Genomic DNA, 12,861 nt, shown 5'->3' with positions numbered 1-12,861 from the left:
TCCCAGACGACCCAGGACAGAACGTCCTGGCGAAGACTGACCAGACGGGCCGACCCCAAATAAATGGGACCAAGGCCAGGCAAAAGAAAGAATGCTCTCATAGTGGGAGAATTGCTAGCGTAGCTTGTGCGTACCGATGCGGTTACAAACGTCAAAATGTTTTTTTTTATGTCTGACATGGCTCATGTAGAACTTTTTAACGTCAGACACATATGACAAACATGGCGATTAACATGTTAAAAAAAATCTTGGAAAATTCACACAACGCCATCTAGTCTCAATCTAGGCAAATCTTGTATTATGGGTCAACTAATATGAATACTTCAATACACTACTTTTTTAAATACATAATATAGAAAGCATCCAAATACGAACAATAGTCATGATTACAAATGTTTGTACCGCCTGAGGAATAGAACCCGCGATTATCGGAAATAAAGCGGTATGTTAAACCACTAGACCACCGAGGGCGTCACTAATGTCTCAAAACATACTCTCCATTACCTGAATTAAGATATTATTGACTCATTAATGTTGTAGTAATAAGAAAAAAGACTAGGTAAACGGAGAAAATATATTAATATAGACTACTGAAATTTTATTATATATCTTTGTCTCTATAAATTAAAAGATATATTTCGTTCTATTATAATACAAGTCACATGTCCAAAAATAAAGCCAAAAAATATGAAAAGAAAAGATAATGAAAAATAACAATATAAGTATGAAAATATAGTATCTCAGAACTATTACTATATAAATTAATTGTACAATCATATTATTTCCTTTATCGTTCTAATATACATATATGTGTTCGGATTTCCTATAATGTATTGTGCTTGTTGAAATGGTACTGATAACGTGTTGTAGTAATAAGCAAAAAGACTAGGTAAAAGGAGAAAATATATTAATATATGGTGTATATTAATATATTTTCTCCATTTACCTAGTCTTTTTTCTAATTACTACAACAATTAATTTGCTAAATATTTAAACAATACGCTACAAGATTCAACATTGATTGCTTAAATAATATATGATACTGAACTCTGAAAATTTGTATTTGAATCTCGTAACTGAATTAAAACTGAGCATCGAATACGTTACACATTTAACGGCTGTCTGTTAGTTTAACCACAATAGCTACATAGGTAAGTGTTTGAGAATTGAGAAATCATGTAAACGTATAATGTTAGAAGAGTAAGAGAATCTACTATTTGAGATAATTAGGGTACAGTTAAGAGAAATCTTTTTTTCGTTTAAGAATGAAACAAAATATTTTTGGATATTAATAAACATTATTATTATTATTATTTATGTATATACCTTTAGAATTATCATTTTGACGGGGTGATAGAATATTCTTCTATTTTTTTATTACTGTTTTTAACAGTAAATTAAATGTACCGCAAAAAGATTTGGGTTAAAATAGAGTAACAAAACGTACTAGATTTTGTTCCCTTCTTAAGGAACAATGTAAGCTTATAGAGTTTTACACTATTACTAGAGTAATTTTTAGTATAGTAGTTAAAGAGATTTAGGGTATATAGTTAACTAGCTACTCGCCCCGCCTTCACACGAGTGTACATATGTTATATATGTTACATATGTTATACCTTCCTCTAGAAGCATTCTATTTATTAAAAAAAACCCGCTTCAAAATTCGTTGCGTAGTTTTAAGCATACATAGGGACGAGCAGACAGTGACAGCGACTTTGTTTTATACTATGTAATTAAAAAGATTTATTTCTTTATTTAATAATAATATAGAATATTTTAATTACTGGTTTTTTTTAACGGTAAATTAAGTGTAAGTCAAAACTTGGCATACCTAAATTGCCCTGGAGGTGTAGGCGTATATCCCCATAATTGAGTTGGGTCGCCCTAACAACGAGATAGGGCTTGCCCTACTCTATCTACAATCGGGTTAACGTCACCTGCGTCGCGGTAGGATGCTAACACAACTCCGACAATGGCCCTCATATGTACTTACACCGTGTGATTTTTTTGTGGGTAAGAATTCCACATACCCTCTCGTCACCCCTCTGAAGGGGAGACGGTAATCTCCTACCGGTTCCTTTTAACAGTTGGTTCAAAATAGGTCGCCCTAACAACGAGATGGAGCTTGCCCTACGTCATCTAAAATCGGGTAAGCGCCGCCGAAGTCGCGGCAGAATGCTAACGCGACTCCAACAATGGGCCTTGTAGATGCACCGTGGTTTTTTAGTGCGTAAGAATCGCACACTGTAAAAGAAACACTAATTGAAGTACCTTCAATTAAATATTATCTTCTTTTTAATCTCCTACCGGTTCCTTTTAACAGTTGGTGTTGCTGGCAGCTTGTCTATCATTCTTTTTATAAACTTTATATTTTTATATCTATTTTTTATACGTCACTTTTGACTATCTATATTGTTTTGTTACTTCTCGCTGTGAGCCCTTTTGGGAAGAATACACATTTTTACTAATATTTGATTTTTATTAAAATAGTAGTTGTGTTCCCGCTCCAGTAACAGTTGGTTCAAAATAGGTCGCCCTAACAACGAGATGGGGCTTGCCCCACGTCATTTAAAATCGGGTTAACGCCGCCGGTGTCGCGGTGGAATGTCAACGCGACTCTGACAATGGCCCTTGTAGGTACACCGTGGTTTTTAGTGGGTAAGAATCTCACACACTTTAGCCCTCTGACGCGACGGTTTTCAAGATTTTTGGACACTGTAAAAAAACACTAATTGAAGTACCTTCAATTAAATATTATCTTCTTTTTTAATTGCCTACAGTTTTCTTTCAACAGTTTGCTAATTCATTCGTCATTCGTGTGTTCATTTATGCAAAAATAGACCATCGTATGTTTAAAATTCGCACTGATTGCATTTTAAATATATACTGGGCAAGTAGAGGTAAGGCAGGTAAAAAATAACTTGACAGTATTAGTACTGCCCCCAATTTCCCTATTTAAATCTATCTTGCCGTCCAAATGGAATCTATTTATATTTAGCTTTGGTATTAACAAATTTAGGAATAGAATTGTGCTATTTAGTTTTTTAAAAAGTTTTATTTTTTATTTGGTATTGACAAATTTAGGAATAGAATCGTGCTATATAGGTTTTTAAAAAGTTTTATATTTTAATTGTATTTCGGTATTTTTTATTTTTATCTATTTATTGACTTTTTATTGCACCAGAAGTATATTACAAAGAACATAAAGTAAAGATAGTAAGTTATAAGGCACAAAAGACGGTCTTATCGATCAATATCAATCTCTTACAGACAACCTTACCTTTGGGTAGAGGAGAGAAGACAGAAAGTAGTATACCAATCCTGAGCTATTTATATTAGAACTAGCGACCGATATGTATAAAACAAGTGTATTATAGTACATATGTATGTGTATTTTGTTGTATAAAACAAGCCCAGAGATTCAAAGATTTGTACTGTATTCGTTTGGGCCGGGACGGGTCCTTACTATAATATTATAAATGCGAAAGCCACTCTGTCTGTTTCGCTTTCACGCCAAAACTACTGAATCGAATTAATTTAAATTTGGTACACAGATAGTCTAGAAACTGAGAAAGGACATAGAATACTTTTTAATCAAGAGATTAAAATAGGGATAAAAATAATTCTGAAAAAAGGGATGTAACGGGTTGAATGGGGAGATGAAATGTTATATGGAAATATCGACAATTTACGCGGACGTAGTCTAGTTTTAATATAAAAAAATATTTCTGAATCATAATAATTGTTAATGATAATTGATGGTTAAGAAAACTTAGTATATATTTTAATATATATTGTATATAGTCTATATTTATCGCCAACATACAGTTATATTTAAGGTGATATTTAATTTTAAAAGTGTAAAACCGGAAAACTACGGTTACAGCAGTTAGCTGTAACCGCGATTTCAACTACCCGAAATTTATAGGCACTACACTACAAATATTATTGTGATGTATAAGCTATTTTATTGTAAAGTTACATTAAAATCCATTCAGTAGTATTTGCGTAAAAATTTCGCGTTTATAATATTAGTAATAATACGATGTTGTGTGGGTTGAGACGATGTACATTATAGATGTTAATAGACTGACAATATGTACATAAAAATATTGATCTTATATACTAAATGACAATAGGAAAATGTAAGGTGAGGTGACACAGTTTAGACACAGCAGTGCTTAGTACACAATATTGGATTTGTTGAGAAACTCTGTTACTAATATATGTATTTAAAGTTTTCTTGTATACTATAATCAAAACAATAAAAACAAAATTATGTATTATGTGTGAAGTAACATCTCTACCATTTTACAACTAAATACATTTTTCTGTGATTAATAGTTTCGCTACATATTTCTACAATAGGATTTCTCTTACTAGCCATTATTAAAAAGCAATTATTATTTTGATGTATTTAGGTAACTGTCCCATAAGAAACTTGTTTTCTATGTGTTTAAATAATCTGGCTTTTTTTTAAAGAAACAAAAGAAATTCAATCGAGTAAACTACATTTTTCTGAAATTAATAGATGGTAGAGAAATATTTCTAAAAATGTGACGTCCTTAAGCAGATCCATTATTAAATGCAAAAAATATTTTGATGTATTTTTAACTGTGTCCCATAAGAAACATTTTTTATAATAGAGACTACTATAAAAATTAACGTTACTATATACTCAGAATTTTTTTGTGAAAAAAAGGAAGATCCTTAATTCAATCGAGTTTTTAAATTGACAGTTTTGGATAATCGACTTAAGTATTTTTGAATCTACTTTCAAACTTTGATTTTAGAGAAAAGAATTGTATAAATTTTTTGAAAAATGATTTAAGACGTCTAATATTAAGCAGCTCCATTTCCAAATGTTTGTAACAAATATATATTATTTCTTATAATTTAATTTTTAATTTGTAAATATAATAAATAAATAAAATATAAATAAAAATTTTTAAAAAAAAAATAGAAAAAAAAACTATAAAAATTAAAAAAAAGTCTCTATATACATCTAGACATTATGAATGCGTGATTGTGATGACATGAGTGGATGAGAGGATGCCATCTATGCGCGGTAAGCAACTAAATGTTATCATTTATTCAATACTGCATTATTTTAAATTACAAAGTTTTGGATAATCGACTTAAGAGTTCTAATTTTAATTTTGTCAAATGTTTGTGCTTTTAGTTCGGCAAGTGAATTATTTGTAATTCTTAATGAGAATAAATATCTAAAACCTAAAAAAAATATTAAGGTCTAGTTCCAAATGTTTGTAAGTTTTCAGTTACGGCAGTATTGTATTAAATGTTCGATGTGCGTTCAATCGTAAATGATACCCAATTTTTACTGGATCATTCAAGTATATATTCCTTCCAATACTCGCGGGAATTTATTATAATATTCCAATATACCACAGGATATTTACTCACGCGAAAATCTTTTCAACCACATTCTAAATAAACGACTTACCTTTGTAAATTTAGAGCAATATTTTGTTTGTTCTAGTATCTTGATGAGTGCGTAGCGATTTCTATGTTTATTATCGCATGCCTCTTACTTGTTATACTGTAATTATTTATATAAAAAAAACAACTATTATAAAGAGCAACACACAAGTTTCTTGCTCGTTCTTCTTGTGATGAATCTGCATTCCGAATGAGTGGTAGAATCAAAATATGACTATTCAAAAGTGCTTGTAATGAGTTTATTTGAATAAAGATTATTTCTATTTCTATTCCTATTTCTATTTCTTATTGGGTACGGGGTATGGAAATCTTATTAATATTACAAACGCGTGAGTATGGATGGATGTTTGTTACTCTTTCACGCAAAAACTACTAAACGGATTTTGATTAAACTTTATACAGTGATATATCTTATACAGCAGAATAACAGAATTGTTACAAATTTCATATAGATGAAACCGCGGGAACAGTTAGTCTGAAATATTTTAACAAATATCTTAGAATCTTCATCTGCTTCTTTCTTATCCTATTTATTTGGGGCATGCGTAATATGTTTTTCATTTCCATTCATCTCTGTTCGCAGTCATCTCGTTATTTGCTCCCTTTCTTACCATATCATTTTTCACACAGTCCATCCATCTCTTTTTCGGTCAACAAATATATTAGAATACAATAATAGAAGTAGACATTGTTAGAGTCGTCTGCGTGTGAATTAGGTGTTATTTTGTAGAAGTCATTTCATATCTTAATGGATTTACAATATTATTTTTAATTCCACTATCATTATCATCTCGTTGCAGTCGCAGTACATCATGAAGATATAATATATAGTTCAAAAACTGATACAAAATGGACTTAACTAAGGTTCTATATTTATTTTCATATATATATGGAATAGTTCGATATGATGCGTTTTTTTTAAGTGTGGAAAAATCTTCAACAATACCGACACCCCGCCGGAGGGATGGCGAGGTGGTGTGTGGGACTCGTACCCACTAAAAAACCACACGGTATACCTCGAGGTGCCGTGGGCCGAAGTCCGGGGTTCGCACTTGGCACTCAACCCAAACTTCGGCGGCTTGGCCTGTCCTGTAGATGTTGCCTCGTGGAGGCGCGTGGGTACACGCGCGCGCCTCCAGGGGCCTGGTTGTGGGGTGGTGCCTCGCTCATGGCATGCATCCCGGCCCCCGTAGGGGGTAGACTCGGGACGGAGTTGGGCTCGTCCCGACGTCTGCGCCTGGTCCTCCGGCGGCGGATCATTGGGGCGGAAGGATCGTACTCCCGGTCCCTCTCCGCCGCCTCCTTCTGCGAAATAACTTCTTCGCAGAAGGTGAGCACATGATGCCTACGGCCACCTTTTACCATCGCACCGCTCGCCATCGACAGGGAATTTATTCCCACATGCTGGAACCTAAGTGGTCTCGGTGCGGTTTCAGAGGAGCTTCCTCCCGCGTACACTTAGGTTGTGGATTGAACTTTCTGCCGAGGTTTTCTCAGGAGACTACAGCATGGGGTTTTTCAAGAAGGGTATATTAAGGTTTCTTAAGGGTCGGTAACGCGCACGTGACACCCCTAGTATTTCAGGTGTCTATAGGCTATGGTAACCATTTACCATCAGATGGGCCGTATGCCTATTTGCCACCGTAGTAATATAAAAAAAAAATAGTTCTTTAAATACTAAGTACAGTGCAGTAGTGTCTAAACTAGGCCAAGCTTGTATCTCAGACATCAATATAATAATAATTTCTAATATATTATTATATGTTTTATATATTTGACGACCTCGGTGGTCCAGCGGTCTAGTACACCGCTTTACGACCGATGGTCGCGGATTCGATTCCTCGCACGGCACAAACATTTGTATTCATGAGTATGATTGTTTGTATCGGTCTGGGTGTTTTCTATATATAATATGTATGTATTTACAAAAAAAAAAAAAAAACTATCTATCTAGTATTTGTATTGATCACCATAGAAAATAGACGAGGAAAAATGTTAGGGCACTTGATACGGCACGATGATTTCATGAAAATTATTATTGAGGGGAAAATAGAAGGAAAGAGGGGGAGGGGAAGACCAAGGAATAGCTACATCAAACAAATTGAGGACAAAATGGGAGTCGTGTCGTATTAAGAATTAAAGAGCATGATGGAAGATCGCGGAAAGTTCCACCGACAAGAGCGTAGCTCTTAAATTATGAATGAATGAATCTAGTACCCATAACACAAGCTTTAGCTAGCTTAACTTGGGTCTAGATGGCGCTGTGTGAATTGTCCTAAGATTATTATTATTATTATTATTTGTTGTTTAAGCTTGAAATTTCAATGATTTTAGTTATTACATATAATAATTATTATCTTAGGACAACTCACACAGCGCCATATAGTTTCAAGCTAAGCAGAGCTTGTGTTATGTGTACTAAACTGATATAAATATGTAAATGCATTGTTTTTTGTAAATACATACATAATATACATAGAAAACTACCAGACTGACACAAATAATTGTACTCCTGAATAAAAAAGGTAATAAACGTCATTCAATCTCAACGTGTTCAATGAAGAATGCGTTGTGCAAATGTTAACGTACATTCTCATGTGACACAGATAAGGAAAGGAAGTCTTTTGGTAAATATTTTTCCATAACAAGCCACCACCGTAGCCTAGTTTAGGTTAGAAATAGAAATAGTAGTAATCTTAATTCAAATAAACTTAATAGAAGCACTTATGAATTGCATAAATTTAATAGAAACTTTGATTAATTATATTTTTTTAATCACTCATTCAGAACGCAAATTCCTCCCAAGGAGAATGAGCAAGAATTTTTCTTGCTGTTGCTCTTTTAAATAAATGTTATTCAAAATTACATTTTTAAGAATTTTGTGTGAATACAAACTTACAAATAGCAAGTTGTCATAAATATAAATGATTAATTACTTAAGTAACAAAATAAGTCAGTCATAGTTATCAGAGCAGACCAGTTTCTACAAGCAGCATCCTTTCAAGTGTATAAAGAGTGAGCTAGCCATCACTGCTCTTAACCATATTTTAGGTTTCCAACCCGACTTGGAAACCAAAAGGTCGTCATTTCACATCTGACCGATACATATAAAGTTTGCGTTTTCATTTATAATTCTAAGTGACTCTCTGGTAATGGAAACATCGGTAACAAACCAAATTATGTCCATCGTGGTAGGCACCAGTGGAGAACGATGAGTGTGAGGGTCAATCTAACTTTTTTCATACTACGTAGATGGTAAACAAACATACGGCAAATCTAATGTGAAACGGTAACCTATAATCATGAAATACCAAAAGTGTCACGTGAATTTTACCCACCCCTAATTAACATTAATATATCCATTTTGAAAATCTCCATGCTGCAATCTCTAGAGAAAACTTCGGCCGGTAACTCATTCCACAAACTGAGTATTCCCGGCAGGAAATTCATCTGAATATACTCTATGTGATATTATTAAAAATTTAAGGTGCTCGGATGAATGGCGATAGTGGGTGGTTAAACGATTGTAGGTAACTGTATTTATTATGGCAAACTTTTTTTTAATGTTAATGCAAAATAATAAATGAATGGCAAAATAACTGACGGTCCACCTGGTGGTAAATGTATATGAACCTGTCTGCTACATATACATATATATCAATAAGAACATCACATTATCATGTGATGCCCGTAATCTAAAACTAATCCGTCGATATAAAGACTAAGATGTAACGCTGCATATCCTATAACTTCACTTCCTTCTCTCTCTCTTACTCCGCAACCGAAAAACAGCTTACAAAGTAAGCTATTTGATGGCTGAAATAGGTGAGACTGATATTAGTCTTATCTCGACGACCTCGGTGGTCTAACGGTTTAACATACCGCTTTAGGTCCGATGGTCGCAGGTTCGATTCCTTGCAGGGCACAAACGTTTGTATTCAGGAGTATGTTTGTTTAACAGTCTGGATGTTTCTGTTTCTATGTATGATATGTATGTATTTACGAAAAAAATATTATGTATCAATTCTCTAGTACCCATAACACAAACGTTAGCTAGCTTAACTTGGGTCTAGATGGAGCTGTGAATTGTCCTGAGATTATAATTCACTTCCTTATATCATTCTAAACACGGTTTACAACGTAAGCTGTTTGACGGCTGAATTAGACGAGATTGACATCAGTCTTATCTGTGGTTAACTACGCCGACTTTTACAAAGACTGTCTCCTTATTTTTTTTTTATTCATTCCATCTTGCGCTATCCACAACCTCCTGTCTTTTCTCCTCTACCCTAGTTTTTTTTTCTCGGACTACTCTAATGCTGTTGGCCGTAGCTGGCCTTTACAGCTTCACCGGACGTTAGGGGGCGAGTGCAGATGGCACTCCAAACCCGCGGAAGGACTTATGGAGCGGCTGAAGGCCAACTCCTGCCCGACGGATACGACTTTAGTCTGAGGGCACCACTAGGGGTTCGAACCTCGGCTCAGGCCATCGTAATTTCGATCCCCGTTTGAATTGGACGGGTGATCGATCGGAGGGGGGAGGATTGCCGCGATAGTATGTGGGTAACATACTATGTATATTGTTTTGTTTAATAATTAAAACAAAATGTAAATCTTATGTTTCTTCTTCACAGGTGATATCAGCTATATCTGTCTTCTTCATCTGCGTTTCGGTGCTCTCATTCTGCCTGAAGACACATCCGGATCTTCGAGTGAACTTTCCAACTGTCGCGCCATTTATAGTGGAGAATACCACAGTGTTGCACAATAACACAAAATATCTCCAAAATACCACAGCAATGGTGGAGACGAGATGGACGGACAACGGAGAGCCTCACGTGTTCTTCTTCTACATTGAGCTCGTTTGTAATGTGTGGTTTACAATCGAGCTTCTAGTCAGATCTGTGGTAAGTTTTTTTATTACATATTTGCGAAATTTTTCACGTTTGTACACACATCGCAGTTTTGTGGTATTTTTTTACATTTTGGTTTCTCCAGATTTCTTAACATTGAATTAGAATAAAATAAAATTAAGATTATTCTAATACAAAGTGTTTATCTAATTGGTATATTGTCTGTAATCAATTAACCGATTTCAAAAAGGGTGGAAATATTTTAGATTGTTATATTTTTTTTGTTTATTTTGTATAATAAATAATTAATAAAACAACATTTTTATATATTACGCAAAACAAATAAAAAACATATTACCCACTTTAAGTAAAAACATACAACATTGTCAAAGACTAAATAATTATAAATATAATAATGATAATAAATTAAATAAACTAATCTACATTCCACTACAAAAGGCTGTTATTTTAGATATATATGCAATAGTGCGTCGCTTCCTAAATGCTACAGCAAAATATATATGAAATCATCACGCATAATAAAAACTAACGAGAGACTAGGCATGTCCCGTCCTCGATATTAATCACTAGCTTAAGCTGTTAAAAAGAGATAATAATAATAAGATTCTGCCCGCATTATACGCCGGTTTCTCTCCCTGGGGCCCTGAACCCCGGCCGACTGTGCTTCTGCCGGGGGTAAGTTGCCATCTCCTCTCCTTAAGAGAGGAGATGAGATTTCTTTTTGAAGTGTAAGAAATAATGCCTGATATAATAATTATAATATTAGTCGTTAAGTATTATATGATCTTAGTGTATTTTATTGTTGTTTTATTAATTTAATTTTTGTTTTACGCTTATTAAAAATAGCGATCTGCATTCCTTCTGCCTGGATATCTAAACTGTAACTGTTCCAAATATACTTCTCAGTCCAAGTAATATTCATAAAAACGGGAACAAAGGTTTTGTATCGCACTTAATATTATGCGATGCAAACAGCCGTTAAGTCTTGACTACAAATACAAGTGCACTCTCTAATATTGTCATTTTGCGTATTCAATCCGAATGTACGACTCAATTCCTGTCGCAACTATGTGATAATCGTAAACCATAGCACGTGAGCTCCAGTTACGAGTTGATGTTAGGTACTGTCGTAACTATGTAACGAACCCAGATGGACCGCTGCAGGTACAACTTGGTAAACTGGGGTGCAGCTTCAAGGGAGGCTTGTGACTGCGGAGCGCCATCCCAGACTATAGCACACCTATTGACTTGTCCTTTGTGCCTAGCATCCTGCACAAAGGAAGACCTAAAAAATGCGACGGAATACGCATGGGTCGTCGCGGCGTTCTGGGTGTTAAAATATATTTAAATATGTGTATTTAGTTGCCATTGAAACGAAAGAAGAAGAAGAAGGAGCTATGTAACACTCAACACTTCATACTCTCACTCTACTATGCAATAAGTTTATTTTGTTTTTATATCTTTCATATTTATTTTATTATAACAATTGATAATCGTTGTCTATATATTTTATGTTATACCTACCCTATTTATATAATTATTTCTGTTATTATCACTGTCTTTTATTATTATTCTTATTAATGATAATCTAATAGGGTTGATTGTGTGCGGTGTCTTACTACAGTTACATGCGCCCTCGTGTATGTCTCTGGGTAGTGTCTGAATATCAGTGTTTGCTGCTTGTATGCTGCAAACAATACACTGAGGTGCTGCCTCTTTGCGTATATGCTACACACACATCCAATGTTACTCACACCTTTTTTTTTAATTTTTAACGTTTGTACCTTTATTGTATTATATTTTGTTGACTGACCAATATAATTGTGTATCTACTTTTAATTATTGTTCTTAATAGCGCCTTGTGTGTGTGTTGTGTGTCTCTGTGTGTGTGTGCCTGTAACGTACATTTTATCTATCTATCTATGTAGACATTGGACACGATCTCCACTGAACTTCTTTCTTTCTAAGATATGTTTCAGTTTGAGTTTTATACGTGGTCCTTCCGTAGATTGAACTGCGTAGGCAATGTCACCTATCTCACACTTACCTATTTCATCTTACAAATATAAATTGTGTTTCGGTTGAAGGGTGATTAACTAATGGTTAACGTACGTTAACCGCTGCAGAGGGGGGGGGGGGGGGCCCTCCTCGGTCTTTTGATGATTTCTCCAGTAGGTAAATTGCCATTCGAGTTAAAAAAATGTTTTTGCAAATCTATAACATTTCCAAAACTAACATTTTTATACGAGCACGTCTAAGTCAGAAAAGCAATGTTCTCTCTAATATTAAATGTGAATTCTTCGGATTCAATTCGCATTATGCATTGTACACGATCTACTCGAGTACTCAACTCAGTTAACAATCGGAAACTCCGCCAAGAATCGTAAACCATCGGACGTGAGCTATCGCACCACTTTCCAAGTCTACACGCTATTGTGAGTCACTTAGGGTTGCCAACTGTATGTGGATAAGGGAAAAGGTATTTGTTAGTAATGCGGACTGATGGACCCATTGCTAGCAATGTACC

General features: G+C 34.5%; 1 protein-coding gene across 1 annotated transcript in view; it reads left to right on the top strand.

Moving 5' to 3' along the window:
- LOC131854211 (potassium voltage-gated channel protein Shaw-like) overlaps positions 1-12,861 on the top strand; it is a 214,718-nt gene that overhangs the window by 133,628 nt on the left and 68,229 nt on the right. The window contains exon 5 of the mRNA XM_059205342.1: positions 10,095-10,367. Within this exon, the coding sequence (XP_059061325.1) occupies positions 10,095-10,367 (273 nt within the window). The remainder of the gene's footprint in view (positions 1-10,094; positions 10,368-12,861) is intronic.

This window comes from Achroia grisella, unplaced genomic scaffold (genome assembly GCF_030625045.1).
Source record: "Achroia grisella isolate CSIRO2021 unplaced genomic scaffold, CSIRO_AGI_Agris_v1 utg971, whole genome shotgun sequence".
NCBI lineage: Eukaryota > Metazoa > Arthropoda > Insecta > Lepidoptera > Pyralidae > Achroia > Achroia grisella.
The sequence above is the reverse complement of the archived record's forward strand: the minus strand, read 5'-3'. Positions and strand labels throughout refer to the sequence as shown.